Genomic DNA, 24,145 nt, shown 5'->3' on the forward strand with positions numbered 1-24,145 from the left:
GAAACACTGTGTTGAAACACACCCACCCCCACATCAGAGCCCCGCCCCTGTCCCCGCCCACCCCTACCACTTCCTGCTAAATCCTGATAATTAGCGGCGATGACGTCGCCATGACGACAATACTGAACTTGTCATCGTAACTGATAAAAGCACTGTTGTTGTTGTTGTTGTTGTTAACGTTTGCAGAATTGTTACTATTCATAGCATTTTTTTTTTGTCTTTTTTTAAATTTATTTTTTACTAGTTTTTACATGTTGCGTTTTTTTTTCTTTCTCGTGTTTATTTGTATAAAAGAAGGCGGCAACAGAGACGAGCAGACGCACGGCGGCAAACGATCGCGTTTAAAGACGGACGACGCGTCTCCTGCACCGCCGCCCCTCACTGGACAAACACCAGAGCTAAAGGCGCCGCCATCTTGTAACGGTGGCGTCTGAGCTTGAGTTTCCGATCGTCAATAACCAAATTGATCGGTAAACATTTATGTAACAAGAGAGGGCGGGGCTTATGACCTCTACTGCAGCCAGCCACCAGGGGGCGATCCAGATGTGGGCGTCACATCGTCCGTCTTTATTTACAGTCATACAAACAGTCAGCATCAAAGTCGCAGAAAAGACGTTTAACAAGGCAACGCGTCGAGGTTTGGATTATTGATTATGGATTATTACGTTTATAGATGAATGGAGATTGATCTTTTCAAAATAAAAGAAGTTTCAGTATCGTTTCATTTTAAGCGTCGTTCACACCGAACGTCACCGGTAATTTTTCGTGCAATGATTTTAAGTCAATTTTAAGTTAGTGCAGAGATACAGGAAGATGCTAATCCCGCTAAGACCCGACATTTGCGTAGTTAGCTTCAGTCGTTCCAGTTGAAGTAATTGTTTCTCAAAGTTAATCGATTCCTCCGAGTTTTATCAGGAATGGAGGCGGGGCTTAGAGTGAGTAAGTAAGTCGCAGTACCTTCGACTGCTAAGGTAGTTAGCGCTAGCCTCAGCCCCTTCAGGTGAGCACTAGCGAGAACTCGCTAAGGAACTGACAAAGTTGTCGAGTTCCACGTTACGAAAAATAACCGCTTGGCTCCGGTGTGAACGCGTCGTGAGAAGTTTTAATTTCAACAAATAAAATCAAACGTAAGCTTTGAAACCGCGATGAGCAGCAGCCAGGCCAGCAGGAGGCGCCGCGTCCCCTGACACAATTTACCCGTCGACATTTCTGACCCGACTTTTCAAAGTAACAGCGTCACTTACTGCTGTAAATAAACACGATGAAGGTGTTTGTTCTCGCCGTGTTTCTAGTTCGATGCTAATCGACACGAGACGGGGAAAAAAAACAGTTGTGATACAAATGTTGTTGTGTACAAAAAAACCAACAGATAATTAAAAAAAACTTACATGTTGATCATTTTATAAAAGAAGTAAAAGAAATAATAAAAAAAAGACAATCTCAAGGTTCTATTTACATTCAGAGAACGAAACATCAGATTCTCTTTAACATCTTCTTCTTCTTCTGTGGCTCCCATTTCATTTTGCTACAGAGGAACCACCCGTTCACCCGTTCACTGGTTTCTATAGGCCTCCACTGTGTGTGTGTGTGAGTGTGTGAGTGTGTGAGTCACAGTCTGCAGCGGCACTGACTCTTCTGATTTTCATTTTAGAATGGAAGACTTTTATTTTGAAAACTGTGGAGACCTTTTTTTTTTTGAAAATTGCAAGGTTGTGTTTTTGTGTGTACGAACAGAAACTGGGACTTTTATTTTGAAAACTGCAATTGAGTTTGATTGTGGACAAACAGAAACTGGGACTTTTATTTTGAAAACTGCAATTGAGTTTGATTGTGGACAAACAGAAACTGGGACTTTTATTTTGAAAACTGCAATTGAGCTTGATTGTGGACACAGAAACTGGGACTTTTATTTTGAAAACTGCAATTGAGCTTGATTGTGGACACAGGAACTGGGACTTTTATTTTGAATACTGCAATTGAGTAGTTTGATTGTGGACAAACTGAAACTGGGACTTTTATTTTGAAAGCAGCATGTTTTAGTGTTGTGGTTTGATGTGAATCAGATTCCAAACGTCCAGACTAAATTGTCGCTCTGAAATTTTCAAACTAAAACGGTGAACAGTGTCTTTTTTAAAGATGACAGATTTTCAGATTAAAGCTCAGCTCTGATCGTACGATTGCCATGTGATTTTAGAGCTTTAATGACGCGTGTGTTTATTTCCAGCTGCAGTACGCCGAGCTTTACCTCACTTCCTGTTTCTGGAACATGGGTGTGTGTGTGTGTGTGTGTGTGTGTGAGGAGGAGGCGGAGCAGGAGGAGGAGAGGAGGCGTGGCCGGAGTCTTAAGGCAACAGGGTCATCGATGCAGGGGGCGTGTTAGAGAATACGAACAAACACACACACACTTATGAAACGGGTATGTATTGCAAACTTCAGGGTGGGGGGGCGGGGCATGCATATTAGCTTCAGGAGCCACGCCTTAAAAAACAAACAAACAAACAGCAAAAGCATCGTCAGAATCATGCACACAAACGTATTTACATAAACATGAATAAACAAAAACAAAGTGATGGTTTTTTTTGATTAAAAAAGTAATGTTTACTTAAAAAAACAATTAAATAAAGTCGTTCTTTTTAAGTTCAATTCAGAATCTAAAATCGAGGGCGGGGTTATTTTAATGTCATTATTTGTTTTTATTGACATTTAGAAAAACATTTTTTTTCTTAGTTTTGTCTTTAAATCAAATGAAGCAAATGGAATGGGCCGAGCGTGATGTGGATATTTAATATTTCCGAATAGCGCCTGAATTGTACGTCATCAACTAGCTTGTCTCACATTAGCAGTTAGCATACGCTAATAAATACGAAGACGACGTGACGACTGTTGGGACTCAGGAAAACCTAATATTTCATATTTCCGAATTGCGCCTGAATTGTACGTCATCAACTAGCTTGTCTCACATTAGCAGTTAGCACACGCTAATAAATACGAAGACGACGTGACGACTGTTAGGACTCAGGAAAACCTAATATTTCTGAATTGCGCTTGAATTGTACGTCATCAACTAGCTTGTCTCACATTAGCAGTTAGCATACGCTAATAAATACGAAGACGACGTGACGACTGTTGGGACTCAGGAAAACCTAATATTTCATATTTCCGAATTGCGCCTGAATTGTACGTCATCAACTAGCTTGTCTCACATTAGCAGTTAGCACACGCTAATAAATACGAAGACGACGTGACGACTGTTAGGACTCAGGAAAACCTAATATTTCCGAATTGCGCTTGAATTGTACGTCATCAACTAGCTTGTCTCACATTAGCAGTTAGCACACGCTTATAAATACGAAGACGACGTGACGACTGTTAGGACTCAGGAAAACCCAATATTTCCGAATTGCGCTTGAATTGTACGTCATCTACTAGCTTGTCTCACAATAGCAGTTAGCATACACTAATAAATACGAAGTGACGACTGTTGGGACTCAGGAAAACCTGATCCACAATTCCCCAATGGTTCGCTCCGTTTTCAAACAACTTCCGATCCGACATAGCGGTCACATGATGTCATTGTATCGGAAGCTAGCGAGCGCCGAGTCAGCGAGCGTTAGCCAGACGCGTTAGCCTAACGGCAAAAAAAATATCACATTATGTTTCGGCTAAATCTGTTTCTTTCTTTTCATTTGATTTAAAAACAAAATAAAAAGTAAGAAAAACAAGCTTTTGTTTTTCTGAATGTAAACATAAACAAACGATGAAATAAACCGCGTTTTTTTTGATTCTCCGTTGAAAACAGAAAGAACGAATGAGGTGAAACTGAGTTTCTGAGACATTTAGTTTTTCTCCGTCTCACTCCGACCATCATCTTCCTCTGTGTGTGTGTGTGTGTGTGTGAACGGTGAGACGTCCTGTAAACAGCTTCAGTGGAATGTACCGTGTGTGTGTGTGTGTGTGTGTGTGTGTGTGTGTGTGTGTGTGTGTGTGTTACATGGCAGTGGAGTCAGTAGTGGTCTGTCCCTTCATGATTTGTTAGTGTGTGTGTTTCTGTGTGTGTGTGTGTGTGTGTGTCTCTTTAGCTAGGCCTGTTCAGGATGCTCGACATGGACGGAGCGATGGGAGGAGGCGGGGCCGTCGCCGTGACGGGGGAGGCGGGGCCGGAGCTCTCGTTGCCGTGGGGAACGGGCCCGCGGCCGCTGTACTGGCCGATGAAGGACCCGTCCTCGTTGAACTGGATGTCCACGCTGTCTCCGTACTCGGCCAGAGAGTCGTCGCTGCCCAGTTTACTCTCACCGCACAGCGACGGCTGGCTGTCACTGCGCTTCTCGTCTCCGTCACTGGAGGGCGACACGCAAACACAAAAACAGTGGGTGAATAACGCAAAACGAGGCTGAGTGGTAAAAACTGTGCTGTGAGCGCCCCCTGCTGTTGATTCACGCCTTTATCGTCACTGTTAGACAGACTTTTCCAACAGGAAACTGACGTTTGTAAACCACTCACTCTCCCACACCATAGAGAAAATCGGTGATTTTAGCTCACGGTGGACACAGGAGCTGCTGGTCTACTGCTGCCTCGTGTGGTCACTTTGTGTCACTGAGGTCAATATGAATTAAATATTTTAAAAGCCGATTTTTACAAATAAGACATTTGAAGTTAGTGATGGAGGCAGCAGTGGATCAACAACTCCTGTGAACTCCTGTGTCTCTGTGATGTTAAAATCACTGGTTTTCTCTATGGACTTTGGTCCAAACCACACAAACACATGTACGGTGAAAACAAAATGGCTGCCAGCAGAGAAACAAAGTAAAACAGATTTTAGCCACTAAATAAGAGACTCGACTCATAAAATCTACGTCACATGTAAACGTCTTTATCTTCTTTTCCAACAGGAAACTGAAGTTTGTAAACCACTCACTCTCCCACACCAAAGTCCATAGAGAAAACCAGTGATTTTAACATCACAGAGACACAGGAGTTGTTGATCCACTGCTGCCTCCATCACTAACTTCAAATGTCTTATTTTGTCACTTCAGTGTTTGAAAACCTTTGTTCAGATTGACCTCAGTGACACAAAGTGACCACACGAGGCAGCAGCAGACCAGCAGCTCCTGTGTCCCCGTGAGCTAAAATCACTGATTTTCTCTCTGGACTTTGAGTCTAACAGTGAGATAAAGATGTGAACATGTTCTTAAGATATAGTAATCTTCAGCTGATATCTTAGGATTTTATGATGTTTTGTTAAAGGTCCAGTGCGTGGAATTTTGTGAAATATCAGGAGCAGCTCAAAAGAGGCGGCCAATTTGGAGCGGCATGTTTTCACAGTCGCTAATTTTTTGATGCTAACTGAAGGCTACACAGGTTCAGAGAGGACATATTTTACACACTGTACCTTTAAGTGGCTAAAATCCCTGTTTTCACTGAGCATAAAAGAACCTGAACCAACACTGTCCCCAAAAACAACAACAACAACAGTCCACTCAGTGACACAGAGGACAGACGGAGGACAGACAGAGGACAGACAGAGGACATGCAGGGACGAGGTGGTGGACGATGGTCCTCACCTCTCCAGAGATCTGCAGCACAGCGTTAAAGAAGGTGAAAAGAAAAAAGAGCTGAGCTCAACACGCTGATCGACAGGAAGAAATCAACTTCCTGTTACTGTGAGCTAACGGCTAACACTGGCTAGCACATTTTTCTTCTTCTTCTTCTTCCCACCTGGAACAACTGGTCAACAGTGACACATTATGACTCTACTACAGTGACTCAGCAGTTTTGTTCGATGCTCTTATACGGTGTTGTTTTGACGACGTGTCATGTGACAGGAAGTGACAGAAAGTGACAGGAAGTGACAGGAAGCTCACCTGTACTCTCCGAATGCCTCGTCTTTCATGGGTCGAGCTTCAGAGTCCACTTCCTTGTCTTCTTTGTCTTTGACTGGACGAAAAAAAAACATCAGTCTCTTTTACTGAAGAGTGTGTGTGTGTGTGTGTGTTGTTCTTGTACTTGCGGCATACTGAGGACCAGTGAGGGGTTTTTAACCAACAAAGTGAGGTCATTTTTACGAAGTGAGGACATTTTGGCCGGTCCTCACTTTGTTTTCATTGAAATCACTTCCTTAGGTCGCAAACATGCTATACTCAATTTGGTACAAAAACCCGTTTTCCAGCCCTGGTGTTTCACACACTTTTTGCTCTGGGGCTCCACCTGCAGACATTTTATGGTACTGCACCCAGTAGTTCTTTAAAGATGTCATTCATGAAGTAGATATTTGTAATTGTCAGTAACCCGGTCCTCAGTATGCAGCAAGTACAAGGATGCGTGTGTGTGTGTGTACCTGCGTATTTTCCTCCCCTGCTGCGTTTGATCAGACACAGGATGAGCAGTATCAGCACCAGCAGCACGATGGCGCTGATGAGTCCGATCAACCAGCCCTGTGTGGCGAAACCACCGGGCATGACAGATGGTCCTGAGACACAGGGAAAAAAAGATCTTAAGTTAGTGATTTTCACACACACACTCCTCATCTGAAGTCTTTGTAATCATCACTGAAAAATGGGCGGAGCAAAATATATTAAATCAATTAATCATGATCGGGACTCGTGAGATAAAATCATCTTACTTTGGTGCTGAATATTGATGTTTTAATTTTTAAAACGTGTAAAAAGATTTACCCGCTAACGTCGCGACTACACCTGGTGGTGGCGCTAATAACAGGAATGACGGTAAAACAGAAAACTAAGATACTAAAATGTTTTTTTCCTATCCTTTAGACAGAGAAACATCGTAACGTAGCGTTATTATCGTCTCATATCACAACATTTTCGTTATCGTATCGTAGGTTTGACGACTTTAACTCTAAGTCTGCACTACTGCATTTGTCCACCAGAGTGTGCTCCAGTGTTTCATCGACTCTTCGCGTAAACACCTGCAGGAAGTGCTGTCTGCTGCTTGTTGGAGGCAAATAATTAAAGCTCAGGTCAGTAAGTGTGGAAGAAGCTAGCAATAGCATCCTACACTTAGCAACACTCTGCCATCAGCCCCTCCTCCCCCAAAAGTCTTGATTTTTGTAACATTAGACACAACTTTTGGTATCTTTTGTTTTGGTAACGTAAGAAATGCTAACATTATAAAAAGCCTAACGGTCGTAGCATTGAGCATAAATTAGCTTAAAAGTTGCTATGTTTTTTAGTACAGACCAGGTCCCAGAGTCCAGGCCACTTCCTCCCACTGAGTCTGGTTTCCATGGAGAATCATCAGGTGATACTGAGTCCCTGGTTGGAGGCCTGTCAGACTGTAGAAGCCCTGTGTGGAGTTCACCAGCTCTGACTCCTCCCACTCAACCCCGGCTGAAACACACACACACACACACACACACACAGAGGATCAGAGGACGTTCTTCAGGTAGATGTGGAGATGTTCCTGTTCTCTAAAGTTCTCTAAAGTTCTCTAAACTAACCGCTCTTCCTCAGGTATCGCACGTAGAAGCCGTGGTTCCGGTCTCTCTCTCCAGGAACCCAGGTCAAGTTCAGCGACGTCTTTTCCTTGACGATAGTGACGTTTGATGGAGGAACTAGAGAAGAAGAAGAAAGAGGAGGTGGAGCAATAATCATGAAAACCACACACTTAAAACAATGTATGAAGAGCATATTGTGTGTGTTTGTGTGTGCAACTCCACCTCCGTCCAGCAGGGTGGCGCCCCTGAGCACGGCGGGCAGTCCGTCTCCGGCAGCCGTGCGTGCGATGACTTGGAAGATGTAATGGCTGCTCGGGTCCAGATTGTTCAACTGGACGTGAGTGACACTGGAGTCACTGATAAACTCCATCTGCAGAAGACCGTCCCTGCTGTCCACCTCTACACACACACACACACACACACACACAGGTGAGACGGTCGTCATGGTGATTTTAGATGAAAACATGTTTTAAATGGATGAATGAATGAATGTTGCCTCTCACCCTCTTGATACTGAACGGTGTATCCCGACAGAATCCCGTTGGCCTCTAACGGAGGAGTCCAGAACAGAACCAGGGATCGGTCTGTGGGACTGTCAAAGGTCAGGGACGCAGGACGTCCAGGAACTACACACACACACACACACACACACGCAGACAGATACACACACACACACACACACACACACACACACACACACACACACACACACACACACACACACACACACACACATTTATATTGCAGTCAAAGTGACCCTAACCCTAAACTTTAACCATCACTCAGTGCCTAAACCAAATATATATATATATATATATACATACATACATACATATATGTATGTATGTATATATACAGTATATGTATGTATATATATATATATGTATGTATGCATATATAAGTGGTGGGCAGGTTAGCGGCGTCAACATTAACGCACGTTAACGCATGACGTTGTTTCCATGAGCGTGACGTCACGTTTGCGTGTAGGCGCGCTAACTGACACTGGCGCTAAAGATGCTAACACAGCTAATTGAGCTAACTGCTAAACGGTGCCTGGACTGCGGAGTCGCGGCACGTAAACATGACGTAACGCGCGTCTTTTTCCGTTCGGTCGCCATGGAAACGCCGTCATGCGTTAACCTAGTGCCCAGCACTAGTATATATACATATGTTTATATATACATATAAGTGTATATATACGTATATATACGTATATGTGTATATACGTATATATACATATATGTGTATATATATTTATATTTAAAAGTGTGAGTAAGTATTTTGGTCCTCACAAATATACCCATACAAGAACACACACTCACTCGCGTTACAAAATGTATGGGCGGAGTTTTGACCAGCAGACTGACAGGAGGGCGTGGCATGTGCTTGTTAGCCTGATAGCATCATAGCATTTCCAACACTTCACTGACGTGAGCTTTAACACAGACGTGACCGGCTCACACTCACCCCCCTCTGGCGTGCTGAAGTGGTGCGGCGGCGAGCGTGGCCCCTCCCCTTTGCTGTTAAAGACGGACATGGAGACTTCGTAGCGGGAGAAAAGTTTCAGACCCGTCACTTCCTCTGACGTCTTCCTGCCGTGGACCACCACCTCTCTGTCTCTGTCCGTCACCCGCTCTGTCCTGTCCCCTCTGTCCTCGCCGTGGTGCTGGTGTCCAAGGGACCTGCGTCCTCGTCCCTGCTGTGGACCACACCATCTGATGAAGATCTGAGGGGGAGAGGGGGGATAGAAAACTGAGTTCATTTGTTCAGTCTTAAATACGAGGGATAGTTCAGGATTTATCAAATATGATGGAGGTGGAACTGTGCATTGGGAGCTTTAAACTGTAGGGGGCAGCATTACAGTCTGCTGGAAATTATTAAAAGAAGAAGAAGAAGAATTATGGAGGTATATTCAGAGCTGAGTGCACCTTGAGCGCCCCCTGCATCAAGAACAGGGATGAGACATGCTAAGATCTTATCTGACTGTAAACCGCTCACTCTGCCACACCAAAGTCCACAGAGAAAATCAGTGATATTAGCTCGCAGGAACACAGGAGCTGCTGTGTCACCTCTGGTGCTAGCTGCTAATGCTAGCATCCATACCCAATAACTCATACTATCATTCAGCATTATTTCTAATGCCATATTAGCATGTTAGCATATCCAGTAAATCACCTACTTTGCAGCCTGGGACACTTCACTTCACTCAGTTAAAACAAAATGGCTGCCAGCGGCGAAACAAGGAAAAACTGATTTTAGCCACTTAATAAAGACTCTATAAAAATGTGTTTGGTGAAAAACATGTTTCTGTTCCTGACCCTAAAACTGTAGTGTTTGAAATCAGCCACACGGTGGCGCCAAAACCACAAGTCTCTCCTTGAAATGGGGTTCAATTCAGAGTTGATCTACCTTGTACCCGAGCAGCTCCCCACGGACGTTCTGTGCCTCGTTCCACTTCACTCTCACTGAACTGTTCATCACTGTGGTCTCCACGCCAGACGGCGCCTCCTCAGGCTCTGAGAGGAAGTGCAGGAAGTGTAAATTGATGTTTTCAGTTTGTGCAAAGACACAATTTTTGTAACTGGTCAAAAGGCGACAAAATAAAAAAATAAAAATCATCTGCTTTGTTAACAAACAACCCTCCATTTAGAGTGAGATATAGAATAAGATATAGAGCGCCCTCTGGTGGCTCTAATGTTACTGAATCACTGAGTGTTGTGTGACGTGTTCAGTTGTCGTACTGTCTTCCCCCGAGTATCCAAATGCAGGCTGAGGTTCAGGTGCTCCTCCAAGCGAGTTGATGGCCTGGACCTTGATCTCGAACGGCGTGAACGTCCCTGTGTCTTTCACCACGAGCGGCGGCGACGCCACATAGCTTTCGTTCCAGCGGACATCACTCCCCTCGGCCTCCCGCCACATCACCCTGTACTGGAAGTCCTGGCCGTTGTGGAAGGGTTTGTCTAATTCCTGAAAAAAAAAAGACGGTCATGATTCTAATCGTGTTTTTTTTTTTTTTACGATTTCATCTTTAAAAAAAAACAAAACTACTCACATCCCAAGTAATGATCAGCCTCTTTGGGTCTGTAGATTCACTGCGGACATTCGTGGGGTTTGTGTCAGGAACTGCACGGAGACGGACAAGGACAAAAAATAAACAAATTAGCTTTGTCCCTGAGAGTGAGACAAGAAGATTGACACCTCACATGAGTATGTCCCTTCAATGTCATGTAGCACCAAACTTAGCTTAGCATGAAAAATTGAAAACATAAACTGAATACACTGCACATTCACATGTACTTTTTTTTTTTAACAAACTCTGAACTTTAAAAACACATGATCTTGTCTTGATGCTATGCTAACGGCTGCTAACGGCAGCATCACATTCCACATTCGATGGGTTTATTATCCCTCACGTGTGTCGTGTGTGTGTCTCACCAGCAGGTGGCGTGCTGTAGGTCTCCGACAGCTCGCTGGGCTCACTGCGGCCGATCTCGTTGACGGCGATGACGCGGAAACGATAGGTGCAGAAGGGGCGGAGCGTCAGCTGCAGGTGGTTGAAGTCGCCGGGGACTTCTTTCCACTGCTCCCACCTCCACCTGCTCTCGTCTGTGTGCTGCTCCTCCCTCGCCTCCACGATGTACTCTGTCCATCATCATCATCATCATCATCATCGTCATCGTCAGTATGCATTTACAACAGATGTTTATGTAAAATCACTGATTTTCTCTATGGACTTTGGTGTGGGAGAGTGAGTGGTGTGTGTGTGTGTGTGTGTGTGTGTACCTGTGATGGGGCTGTTGTGAGACTGTCCTGGGATCCAGCTCAGTGTGAGACTGTGGTCTTCAACTTCAGACAGAGACAAATCCTTGGGTGGGTCTGGTGGTGCTGAAGGTCAGGCAGAAAACAGTGTTGAGAGTCACACACACACACACACACACACACACACACACACTCACACACACACACACACACACACACACACACTCACCTATGACAGTGATGGAGCCGCTGTCCTGTACGTTGTCCAGCTCAGTGATGACCTCACAGGAATAAGGTGCCGTGTCGCTTGTTCGGACGTCTTTGACGCTTAAGCTTCCATTTTTTAAGATGGTGTATCTGCACACACACACGCACACACACACACACACACACACACACACACACACACACACACACACACACACACACACACACACACACACACACACAGAGAGAACAATTTAATTAAAGGTCTATAACGCACACGTTCTGCAGAAGGATGCCCCGCCCCTTTCTCTCAGCAGCCAATGATGTGCTGTCTAACAAATGAACCAGGATATATTATGCTCTGTGCCATTTACTTTATATCATAATATGACGACTTTATTCTTGTCATAATATTACAAGTTTTTTCTTGTAATATTCCGACTTCTTATTTATCCTAATATTACAAATTTATTCTCGTAATATAACATTTTTTATTCTTGTAATATTATGACATTTTTCTTGTAATATTACGAAATTTTTCTTGTAATATTATGACTTTTATTCACCCTCATAATATGACTTAATTCTTGTAATATTACGTTTTTTTTCTTGTACTATAACGACTTTTTCTTGTAATATTACAACTTTATTCTTGAAATATTACGACATTTTTCTTGTAATAAACCAAATTTTTATTTATCCTAATATTATGAATTTATTCTTGTAATATAACATTTTTTATTCTTGTAATATTACGACATTTTTCTTGTAATATTATGACTATTCTCGCAATTTTACAACTTTTTTCTTGTAATAATATGACTTAATTCTTGTAATAGTACGTTTTTTTTCTTGTACTATAACAACTTTTTTCTTGTAATATTACAACTTTATTCTTGAAATATTACGACATTTTTCTTGTAATAACCCGAATTTTTATTTATTCTAATATAACAATTTTTTTCTTGTAATATTATGACTTTTTTTTATTTATCCTAATACAACTTTATTCTCGTAATATTACGACTTTCTTTCTTTTAATATTATGACTTTATCTTCACAATATTCCAAATTTTCTCTTGTAATATTACAACTTTTTATTTATGTTAATATTATGACTTTATTCTTCTAATATTTCATGTTTCATTGCGACTATTTTCTTGTTGTGGAACACACTGATACAAAGGATTAACTGTAGTGTCCTGTGTTCACCACCAGGTGTCTCCACAGACACAAACAGGAAGAGCAGTCACACCTGTAGTGCTGCACCTTCTGGCCGTTCTTCCTCCACACCACCTGGGGGCGCTTCAGCCGAGCGTCTTTGTGGAAGTGACAGTCGAGCACAGCGCTGCTCCCCCGGAGGACGTGCAGGTCCTGAGGCGGCGTCGCGATCATCGTACGATCTGACGGGAAACAGGAAGTGGAACGGTAAACGGGTTAAAACTGAATTTATTGTTATTATTTACAGAATAAACAACGCAGAAACATCAAAATATATTCTGATATACAGAGAAATATATAGAAAATATCTTACTATTTATATTAATTCTTGCGACTTTATCTTTTGTGATATTTACACATTTGTAATTTACAGTGATATCTTACGTAATTAACGACTTTTTATCGTAATAATAATACGTTTTTTGTAATATTAGGACATTTTTCTAATGTAATGACTTTTTATCGTAATATTCTGACTTTTTACTGATCGTAATTTTATAAATTTAGTCTCGTTAAATAATACCTTCATTCTTATAATATGTTTTTATTTGTTGTAATATTTAAACATTCGTAATAATTAACGACTTTTTATCATAATAATACATTTTTTGTAATATTACGACTTTTTTTCATGTCATGACTTTTTTTGACTTTTTACTGATCGTAATATTATAAATGTAGTGTCGTAAAATAATACCTTCATTCTTATAATATAGCGACACTTTGTCGTGACATTGTGACTTTCTAGCTATGATAATATTACAACTTTTTTCGTGTACTATTACGACTTTTTATCTGTTGTAATATTTAAACATTCGTAATTTACGGTGATATCTTACGTAATTAACGACTTTTTATCGTAATAATACATTTTTTGTAATATTACGACTTTTTTCTCATGTTATGACTTTTTATCTGATATTCTGACTTTTTATTGATCGTAATATTATAACGTTAGTCTCGTAATATTATTACACCTTCATTCTTATAATATTGCGACGTTTTATCCTAATGTGACTTTCTATCTACGATAATATTACAACTTTTTTCGTGTACTATTACGACTTTTTATCTATTGTAATATTACGACTTTTTACCATGATATGGTAATTTAGGACTGTCGTAATACGCCTGTCATAGAAAACTAAAACAAACAGACAAACGTTTTACTGAACTTACGATTAAAAAATGTTAGCGCTAGCTTAATAAATGTAATGTAAATAAAGTTTTTGAATAAACTGACTGAAAACTTCCAGGTGAGCAGTGATGGAGATGTTTGCGTCTTTGACGGAGCACGTGTACGTCCCCCTGTCCTCGTGGACAATGTTGGACAACTCCATGGTTCCGTTGGTCAACAGAGAGACGCGATGGTCAGAGAGGAGAGGGACAGAGGTTTCTGCGTCCCTGCAGGGGACACACAGAGGACAGACAGGGGGGACACAGAGAACAGACAGTGGGGACACAGAGGACAGACAGAGGACAGACAGGGGACAGACAGAGGACAGACAGGGGGGACACAGAGGACAGACAGGGGACAGACAGAGGACAGACAGTGGGGACACAGAGGACAGGCAGTGGACAGACAGGGGACAGACAGTGGACACACAGAGGACACACAGTGGACAGACAGAGGACGCACAGGGGACACACAGAGGACAGACAGTGGACAGACAGTGGACACACAGAGGACACACAGTGGACGCACAGAGGACGCACAGTGGACACAGAGGACAGACAGTGGACAGACAGTGGGGACACAGAGGACAGACAGAGGACAGACAGTGGGGACACAGAGGACAGACAGTGGGGACACAGAGGACAGACAGTGGACAGACAGTGGACACACAGAGGACACACAGTGGACAGACAGTGGACGCACAGGGGACACACAGAGGACGCACAGTGGACACACAGAGGACAGACAGTGGACACACAGTGGACAGACAGTGGACACACAGTGGACAGACAGTGGACAGACAGTGGGGACACAGTGGGGACAGACAGAGGACAGACAGTGGACAGACAGAGGACACACAGTAGGGACACAGTGGACACAGTAGACAGACAGAGGACAGACAGTGGACAGACAGAGGACACACAGTGGGGACACAGAGGACAGACAGTGGACACAGTGGGGATACAGGACACACAGAGGACAGACAGAGGACACAGAGTGGACACAGTGGGGATACATGACACACAGTGGACAGACAGTGGACACAGAGGACACAGGGTCAGAACTAGAACTTAATGAACAGTTTGTCAACAGGAAGTCGACCGATAAAGTTTTTTTCTGCAGCCGATAATTGACGATAAACAGACGATCACTGACTGAAGCCCATTGCCTCCTAGTGGTCTGTGACGGTACTGCAGGTGAGCATAGATACATACATAAATACAAGTTTTGTAGGTTCATTCCATCAAAATACTTCTTTCTCTTATTAATAATATATAACATAACGAGAAATGGACTCATTATTAATCTGTGTGGGTGTGTGTGTGTGTGTGTGTGTGTGTCTCTCACCATGTGACGTGTGGTCGTGGTGAACCAAAGGCGTCACAGTCCATCCTCACGTCTTTTCCCTCCACCTCTCTGTAAACGACTCCGTCAGACGACAAGATCTGAGGAGGAAGTTCTGACGGAGACAGAGACTCTGTAAGAGGACGACCTTTGACCCCGCCGTGTGTGTGTGTGTGTATGTACGTGTGTGTCTGTGTGTGTGTGTGTGTGTGTGTGTGTGTGTGTGTGTGTGTGTGTTCTCACCCACGACGTAGACGAAGGAGTTGACGAGGACAGAGCCGTGTTTGTTCGTCGCCTCGCACTGATAAACCGCTGTGTCAGCAAACACCACGTCTTTGAGGATCAACACGCCGCCGGAGACGCTGCGGCGAGCGTCCTCGTCCACCTCTGTGTGTGTGTGTGTGTGTGTGTGTGTGTGTGTGAGAGAGACAGAGACAAAGACACAGAGGACATCTTTGAGTTTGACAAACACAAACATTTCATCTGCTGGAAACAAAGAAACATGACGACCAACAGAAGGCGCTGCAGCTGTTACACACACACACACACACACACACACACACACACACACACACACACACACACACACACACACACACACACACACACACACACACACACACACACTGACTACATCCTTCATCTTTTTCTTTCTTTCCTTCCTTAGCATGAGTTGGTGAATGTTATAGTACGACTTTTTATCGTAATAATAATACGACATTTCATCCTTTATAGTAATGTTACCACTGACTAACTTTACTCTTGTAATATTATGACTCCAGCTATCGTAATATTGCGACTTTTTATCTATTGTTATAATTAAATATTATAAACAAACAAAATTTACGCGGATATCTTATGTAATTAACGACTTTTTATCGTAATAATAATACATTTTATATTTAACTTTTTTCTCGTAATGTTATGACTTTTTCATCTTATTGATCGTAATATTCCAACTTTAGTCTCGTAAAAATTACCCCTTCATTCTTATAAAATTGCGACGTTTTATGCTAATATTGTGACTTTTTAGCTACGATAATATTGCAACTTTTTTCGTATACTATTACGACTTTTTATCGATTGGAATATTTACGACTTTTTACCATAATATCGTAATTTAGGACTATCGTAATACGCCTGCCAAAGTTGTTGAATGTTATAGTACAACTTTTTATCGTAATAATAATACGACATTTCATCCTTTTGATGTTACGATGTTACGACAGACTTTTTATCTCTCGTAATATTCCAACTTTATTCTTGTAATATTATGACTCTAGCTATCGTAATATTGCGACTTTTTATCTATTGTTATAATTAAACATTCGTAATTTACAAAATCTTAGGTAATTAACGACTTTTTATCGCAATAATAATACGACATTTCATCCTTTTGATGTTACGACAGACTTTTTATCTCTCGTTATATTCCAACTTTATTCCTGTAATATTATGACTCTAGCTATCGTAATATTGCGACTTTTTATCTATTGTTATAGTTAAACATTCATAATTTACGGAGATAGCTTACGTAATTAACGACGTTTTATCGTAATAATAATACATTTTATTGTAGTATTACAACTTTTTTCGTGTAATGATATGATTTTTATATCGTAATATTCAGACTTTTTATTCGTAAAAATTACACCTTCATTCTTATAATATTACGATGTTTTATTTATTTTATACGATAATATTACAATTTTTTTTTCTAATATTATGACTTTTTACCATAATATCGTAATTTAGGATTATTCGGCAAAGTTAGTGAATGTTAGAGTACAGGTCAGATCCAGCAGGGGGCGGCGTGAGTGTGACGCTTCAGTTTTACCTGCGACAGGTTGACCGTTGATGCTCCAGGTGATGGTGGGCGTGGGGATTCCTTCAGCCTGACAGTCCAGCCTCACAGTCTCACCGTGAGAGTACAGAAGGTTCTGAGGCTCCTTCACCCAGTGAGGAGCCGCTGTAAACAACAACAACGACAACAACAACAACAACAGGTGAGCCTGATGGTGCAACAGCAGCTCAACAAATACAAGGTTAAATCATTGTTTTTCCAACAGGAAACTGAAGTTTCACTCTCCCACACCAAAGTCCATAGAGAAAATCAGTGATTTTAGCTCGCGGGCACACAGCAGCTGCTGGTCTACTGCTGCCTCGTGTGGTCACTTTGTGTCATTAAGATAAGTCGGAATGAAAAATTTCAAATGCCAAATTCATAAAATAAGACATTTGAACTTAGTGATGGAGGCATCAGTGGATCAACAACTCCTGTGTGCTGTTAAAATCTCTGATTTTCTCTAAGGACTTTGGTGTGGGAGAGTGAGTGGTTTACAAACTCCAGTTGGAAAATCATCCCAACAACAGCCTAATACGAGAAATCTAAATATATTCTGCTTCCACACTGTATTTAAAGGTATATTTCCACTTTTAGACAGACTTTTCCTATTGGAAACTGAAGTTTGTAAACCACTCACTCTCCCACACCAAAGTCCATAGAGAAAATCTGTGATTTTAACATCACAGAGACACAGGAGTTGTTGATCCACTGCTGCCTCCATCACTAACTTCAAATGACTGATTTTGTCACTTCAGTGTTTGAAATCCTTTGTTCAGATTGACCTCAGTGACACAAAGTGACCACACGAGGCAGCAGTAGACCAGCAGCTCCTGTGTCCCCGTGAGCTAAAATCACTGATTTTCTCTATGGACTTTGGTGTGGGAGAGTCTCAGTCAGAGTCTAATGACGGTGACAGATGACCTCTGACCTTCCACAGTGACGGTGAAGGAGTGTGTGATGGAGCCGTGGCTGTTGGACGCTTGACACTCGTACTCTCCGTCGTCGCTCTGCGTGATGCTGCTGAAGCTGAGCCAGCGCTCAGAGTTCTCCGGCTGTCCACTCGTCTCCTCCAGGCTGCTGTCCTTCTTCCTCCACTCCACCTTTGGAGTTGGACTGCAGACACACAGAGAGACACAGGTGTGTGTGTAGATACTGTGTATATATATATATATATTTGAATTTGTGCATGAAAAAGTGAAATGTTTACATGAATTCACAATATGTCAAATCATTAGGATTTCATTGTGTTTTTTAAGAGTACAAATAACACTTGAGATGTAGTTGAACGTAACACGAGTAAATGTGTGTTTGTGTTAAAGTGGGTCAAACACAGTGATGAATGATGAATGTGCAGCTGGATCATGTGGTTAATGCTCTGTTTCATCATCACACTGAAATGAGGACGACATCATCATTTATCACCATGGAGACGGAGAATTAGAGGAATCTCAGGGGGAAGAGACAGGTAGATGGAGGACACACACACACACACACACACACACACACACACACACACACACACGAAGAGACACACACACACACACACACGAAGAGACACACACACACATGGACACACACACACATAGAGACACACACACACACACACGGAGACACATGCACACAACACAGAGACACACACACAGACACACACAGAGACACACACACACACGGAGAGACACACACACACACATAGAGACACACACACACACACACACACACACGGAGAGACACACACACACGCAGACACATGCACACACACACACATACACAGAGACACACACATACATAGAGACACACACACACAGACAGACACAGAGAGACACACACACACACGCAGACACATGCACACACACACACATACACAGAGACACACATACACAGAGACACACACACACAGACAGACACGGAGACACACACACACAGACAGACACACACAGATAGACACACACGCAGACACATGCACACACACACACACATACACAGAGACACACACACATACACATACACATAGACATACACACACACGGACACACAGATGGACACACAGATGGACACACACATGGACACACACACACGTACACAGAGACACACACACACACACAAGGACACACACACACACACACACACACACGGACACACACACACGGACACGGACACACATATGGACACACACACGGACACACACACACACACACACACACGTACACAGAGACACACACACACACACGGACACACACATGAACACACACACACACACACACGTACACACGTACACAGAGACACACACACACACACGGACACACACATGAACACACACACACACACACACGTACACAGAGACACACACACGGACACACACACGGACACACACACACACACACACACACACACACACACACACACACACACACACACACACACACACACACACACACACACACACACACACACACACACACACACACACACTTACAGGCCTTTGGGGATACACTCCAGTGTGACACTTTGACCTCTGAGGGCGTTCACTGTTGTGTGTGAGCCGCTGGGATGAAAGAGGTGTGGCTTCCTGCTGTGAACCAAATCATTACCTACAGACAGATTATGAGATTATGAGATTAATCATATTAATGAACGTCATGTGTGGAGGAAACGAGGATTGGTCATTAAGCAGGTTAACTGTGTGTGTGTGTGTGTGTGTCGGGGTGTGTGTGTGTGTGTCCATGTGTGTGTGTGTGTGTGTGTGTGTCTGCGTGTGTCTGTGCGTGTGTGTGTGTGTGTCGGGGTGTGTCGGGGTGTGTGTCCATGTGTGTGTGTGTGTGTGTGTGTGTGTCTGCGTGTGTCTGTGCGTGTGTGTGAGTGTCTGTGTGTGTGCACGTCCATGTGTGTGTGTGTATGTGTGTCTCCGTGTGTGTGTGTGTGTGTGTGTGTCTGTGTCCATCCGTCCGTGTCTGTGTGTGTCCGTGTGTGTCTGCGTGTGTGTCCGTCCGTGTGTGTCTGTGTGTGTGCGCGCGTCCGTGTGTGTGTGTGTCTCTCCATGTGTGTGTGTCTGCGTGTGTGTCTGTGTGTCTCCGTGTGTGTGTGTGTGTGTGCGTGTGTGTGTGCGTGTGTCTCTCTCTCTCTGTCTGTGTGTGTCTCCATGTGTGTGTCTGTGCGTGTGTGTGTGCCCGTGTGTGTGTCTCCATGTGTCTGTGTGTGTGCGCGTCCGTGTGTGTGTGTGTGTCAGTGTGTGTGTGTCTCTCCATGTGCGTGTGTGTGTGTGTGTGTACTCACTGGGCAACACAGTGATCCTAACAGCAGCTTCAGGGAGGATGGTTCTGGCTGCAGAATACTGAGCGTTACAGATGTAGTCGTTTATGCTGTCGCTCTTCACCAGATTAGCAAAGTACAGATTTCCGTTGAGGCCGACGGTCACTCTGTCGTTCTGTTTGATGTGGACCATTTCTGACACACAGCAGAGCGTGGGTGACCACAACAACGACAACAACGACAACGACAACAACAACAACAACAACGACAAGAGGGTGATTTATTCAGTCAGAAACACAAGCTTTGGCTCAGTGTCACAAAACATGGAGGACAGAGGTGAAACCAGGGAGACAGACAGACAGAGGACACAAAGACGAGGAGACAGAGGACACAGGAGGAGACAGAGGACACAGAGACGAGGAGACAGAGACGAGGAGACAGAGGACACAGAGACGAGGAGACAGAGGACACACAGACGAGGAGACAGAAGACACAGAGACGAGGAGACAGAGACGACGAGACAGAGGACACACAGACGAGGAGACAGAGGACACAGAGACGAGGAGACAGAGGACACAGGAGGAGACAGAGGACACAGAGACGAGGAGACAGAGGACACAGGAGGAGACAGAGGACACAGAGACGAGGAGACAGAGACGAGGAGACAGAGGACACACAGACGAGGAGACAGAGGACACAGAGACGAGGAGACAGAGACGAGGAGACAGAGGACACAGAGACGAGGAGACAGAGGACACACAGACGAGGAGACAGAAGACACAGAGGCGAGGAGACAGAGACGACGAGACAGAGGACACACAGACGAGGAGACAGAGGACACACAGACGAGGAGACAGAGGACACAGAGACGAGGAGACAGAGGACACAGGAGGAGACAGAGGACACAGAGACGAGGAGACAGAGGACACAGGAGGAGACAGAGGACACAGAGACGAGGAGACAGAGGACACACAGACGAGGAGACAGAAGACACAGAGACGAGGAGACAGAGACGAGGAGACAGAGGACACATAGACGAGGAGACAGAGGACACAGAGAGGAGGAGACAGAGGACACATAGACGAGGAGACAGAGGACACAGAGACGAGGAGACAGAGGACACAGAGACGAGGAGACAGACGAGGAGACAGAGGACACAGAGACGAGGAGACAGAGGACACAGAGAGGAGGACACAGAGACAGTAGGACACAGAGACAGAGGACACAGAGACGAGGAGACAGAGACGAGGACACAGAGAGGAGGACACAGAGACAGAGGACACAGAGGACAGACTCACTCTTGTCCATCCAGTGTATGTATGGAGGGGTGGAGCTCTGTGGGGGGTCACAGGTCAGCACCATGCTGTCGCCCTCGTAGCCTTGTTTATGAACCTTGTTCTGCTTCAGAAGAACTGGCTGAGCTGAAACACACAGAATATAATCTATCATCCTAATCAGGGATTAGAGGTGATCATGATCTATGATTTACAGACATAATGTGTCAGAGTTATTTAAGTTCAACTCTGTATTGATCAGAGACACTGAGAATTATCCTGCTTTTACTCTGAAAACACTGTTTTAGTTTCATTTAAGGACAATATAGAAAATAATCTGCCTGACAGGTTTCTGTGTGTGTGCGTGCGTGCGTGTGTGTGTGTGTGTGTGTATCTCAGTCAGCTGAAACACTGACTTCCCAGCACTGACCTAACGACGTCACTGGTTGCTACGGTAACAGGAGATGAGAGAGAACAGAGGCCTTGGTCGACCTCGCTGAGTCACTGGACTGTTTCTCTGTGAGTGTGTGAGTGTTTTTACCGTAACTCAAACATGAATCAGCACATTTTCTGACTGTTGTGTGTGTGTGTGTCTCACGCTCCACGATGACTCGTATAGTTTGCGTCATGGCGGTGCCCAGAGTGTTGGAGGCGTAGCAGCGATAGAATCCGTTGTACGCGTCGAGCGGCTCCACGTCTTCACCTCGTAACGTCCCCGTGTCGTTACGCTGAGGACCGAAGACCTCGCCATCCTTCACCCAACGGAATCTACGCACAACAGGTGAAAATAAAGGAAATATGTCAAAGTGGTGCAAAACAGCTCAGTAGCGCCCCCCAAAGGTGAAACTAAGTTACCCCAAATGTTCAGGAAACCCACTCAACACGAAGTCGGCAATTTGGAATTTGATATCGTAAATGAACAAACTTGTCTGAGTGCTAACATTGTTAATCGTACCAACATGAAAAAACACACAGAGATGAAAAGTTACCAAATTTCGCGCAGATTTAAAAGGGGTGTGGCCACGGCAATTTGCTACAAAACAGGAAGTGCGACGTAACTTTGGCGGACATCGACCAAACGACTCCGACCCTGAACACGTGTGCGGGCCGTGACCTCCCAACAGGAAGTCGGCCGTCTGAAACAGGAAGTGCGCTGTGACTTGGCTGCACGTCGCTCGCTAAGCCTAAGCATGAGATTAGAGAAAACGTCCGAGTCAAAGCTTGAATTATGGATTATTAATCAGGATTATTATTGTTTGTGGTTCGTAGAATAAAAAACGCGGCAGAGACGACTGAGGTCAGAGAGTTTAACAGAGAGGATTCTGTTACTGCTGTGATTTCATTAGGGACACATTTATCGCCATGACAACAGAGAGACCAGAGGGAGGAAGTGGACGACGAGGCAGACACAGACATACGTCTGCTGTGTTAATTACACACACACACACACACACACATATATGATGGAGTGCTGTACGTACGTGGGTGTGGGATTACCGGACGCCTCGCACTGTAGATGAATGTCCTCCAGAGAAAAAGCCGTGAACGATGACGGCGTCTGCGTCAGAACTGGAGGCTGAGACACTGAAACACAAGACGCTCATTTCATAACGATAAGAGATTATATGTAGATTTTTTGCTTTTTAGGTAAAAAAAACAAGAATAATTCCCCGGAAACGAGGCTGATTTGACTTTTTTTTTAAAGGTCTTTTAAAAACCAACATCCTCAGAATATTTAATGAAGCACTTTATTTTCTGATTGAGACGATAAACATGATAAATATGAAATAAACAGAAGAATCACTTCCTGCTCTAAGTGCTGTGATAATCATGTGATGATGGAGCAAAAACCGCAGTTCACTTTAAAACTCTGAGGATTTTGGCCTCAGAACTTCACGAAAATATCAACATTTAACGATGTTTAGATGTTTGTATGTTTATATGATATATGTTTATGTTTTCAACTCTTCATCCTGGACGAGATCCACGTACTGGTGCTTTAAGTTTCAAGTTTGTATTGTGGTCGTGATTTAACGTAAAACTTTATACACACATATATACTTTTGTTGTTTGTATTATGTGATATGATATCACACACACGCACACACACACACACACACACACACACACACACACACACACACACACACACACACACACACACACACACACACACACACACACACACACACACACAGAATCACTTACTGTTGGTCACTTTATCTGTGAGTCCAGAGTGAAGCAGTAAAAGAACAGAGAGTCATTTTAACACAAACACTGAAGCTTTGATTTCACTGCACGTACACAACGTAAACAAACGTACGCAACGTAAACAAACGTACACAAAGTACACAGCGTAAACAATGCAAACAACATACACAACGAAAAGAACGTACACAACGTACAAATGTAAACAAACGTAAAAACGTACACAACATACACAGCGTAAACAAACGTACACAAACGTACACGACATAAACAACGTACACAGCGTAAACGAACGTAAACAGACATACACAACATAAACAGACGTACACAATCGTACACAAACGTACACAACGTAAACAGACGTACACAACATAAACAAACATTCTTCAAGGTACACAACATAAACAAAC

The 24,145-nt window shown here is 43.5% G+C and overlaps 1 protein-coding gene across 1 annotated transcript in view; it reads right to left on the reverse strand.

Moving 5' to 3' along the window:
• Positions 1 to 3,783: 3,783 nt before the first annotated feature.
• Positions 3,784 to 24,145, reverse strand: part of LOC310931441 (neural cell adhesion molecule L1.1-like) — a 35,826-nt gene continuing 15,464 nt past the window's right edge. Inside the window, exons 3-27 of the mRNA XM_083894589.1 lie at positions 23,009 to 23,111; positions 22,126 to 22,295; positions 21,552 to 21,674; positions 20,278 to 20,448; positions 19,481 to 19,595; positions 17,936 to 18,120; positions 16,999 to 17,130; positions 15,405 to 15,548; positions 15,165 to 15,276; positions 13,884 to 14,044; positions 12,675 to 12,822; positions 11,442 to 11,569; positions 11,237 to 11,338; positions 10,889 to 11,095; positions 10,506 to 10,576; positions 10,195 to 10,420; positions 9,863 to 9,969; positions 8,921 to 9,179; positions 7,957 to 8,079; positions 7,676 to 7,852; positions 7,457 to 7,570; positions 7,197 to 7,346; positions 6,335 to 6,466; positions 5,862 to 5,934; positions 3,784 to 4,337 (exon numbers count right to left, since the gene is read on the reverse strand). Coding sequence (XP_083750715.1) covers positions 4,076 to 4,337; positions 5,862 to 5,934; positions 6,335 to 6,466; positions 7,197 to 7,346; positions 7,457 to 7,570; positions 7,676 to 7,852; positions 7,957 to 8,079; positions 8,921 to 9,179; positions 9,863 to 9,969; positions 10,195 to 10,420; positions 10,506 to 10,576; positions 10,889 to 11,095; positions 11,237 to 11,338; positions 11,442 to 11,569; positions 12,675 to 12,822; positions 13,884 to 14,044; positions 15,165 to 15,276; positions 15,405 to 15,548; positions 16,999 to 17,130; positions 17,936 to 18,120; positions 19,481 to 19,595; positions 20,278 to 20,448; positions 21,552 to 21,674; positions 22,126 to 22,295; positions 23,009 to 23,111 — 3,695 coding nt within the window. The 3' untranslated portion in view covers positions 3,784 to 4,075. The remainder of the gene's footprint in view (positions 4,338 to 5,861; positions 5,935 to 6,334; positions 6,467 to 7,196; positions 7,347 to 7,456; positions 7,571 to 7,675; positions 7,853 to 7,956; positions 8,080 to 8,920; positions 9,180 to 9,862; positions 9,970 to 10,194; positions 10,421 to 10,505; positions 10,577 to 10,888; positions 11,096 to 11,236; positions 11,339 to 11,441; positions 11,570 to 12,674; positions 12,823 to 13,883; positions 14,045 to 15,164; positions 15,277 to 15,404; positions 15,549 to 16,998; positions 17,131 to 17,935; positions 18,121 to 19,480; positions 19,596 to 20,277; positions 20,449 to 21,551; positions 21,675 to 22,125; positions 22,296 to 23,008; positions 23,112 to 24,145) is intronic.

The sequence above is a fragment of the Microchirus variegatus genome, assembly GCF_963457635.1.
Source record: "Microchirus variegatus genome assembly, chromosome: 9".
NCBI classification, from domain to species: Eukaryota; Metazoa; Chordata; class Actinopteri; order Pleuronectiformes; family Soleidae; genus Microchirus; species Microchirus variegatus.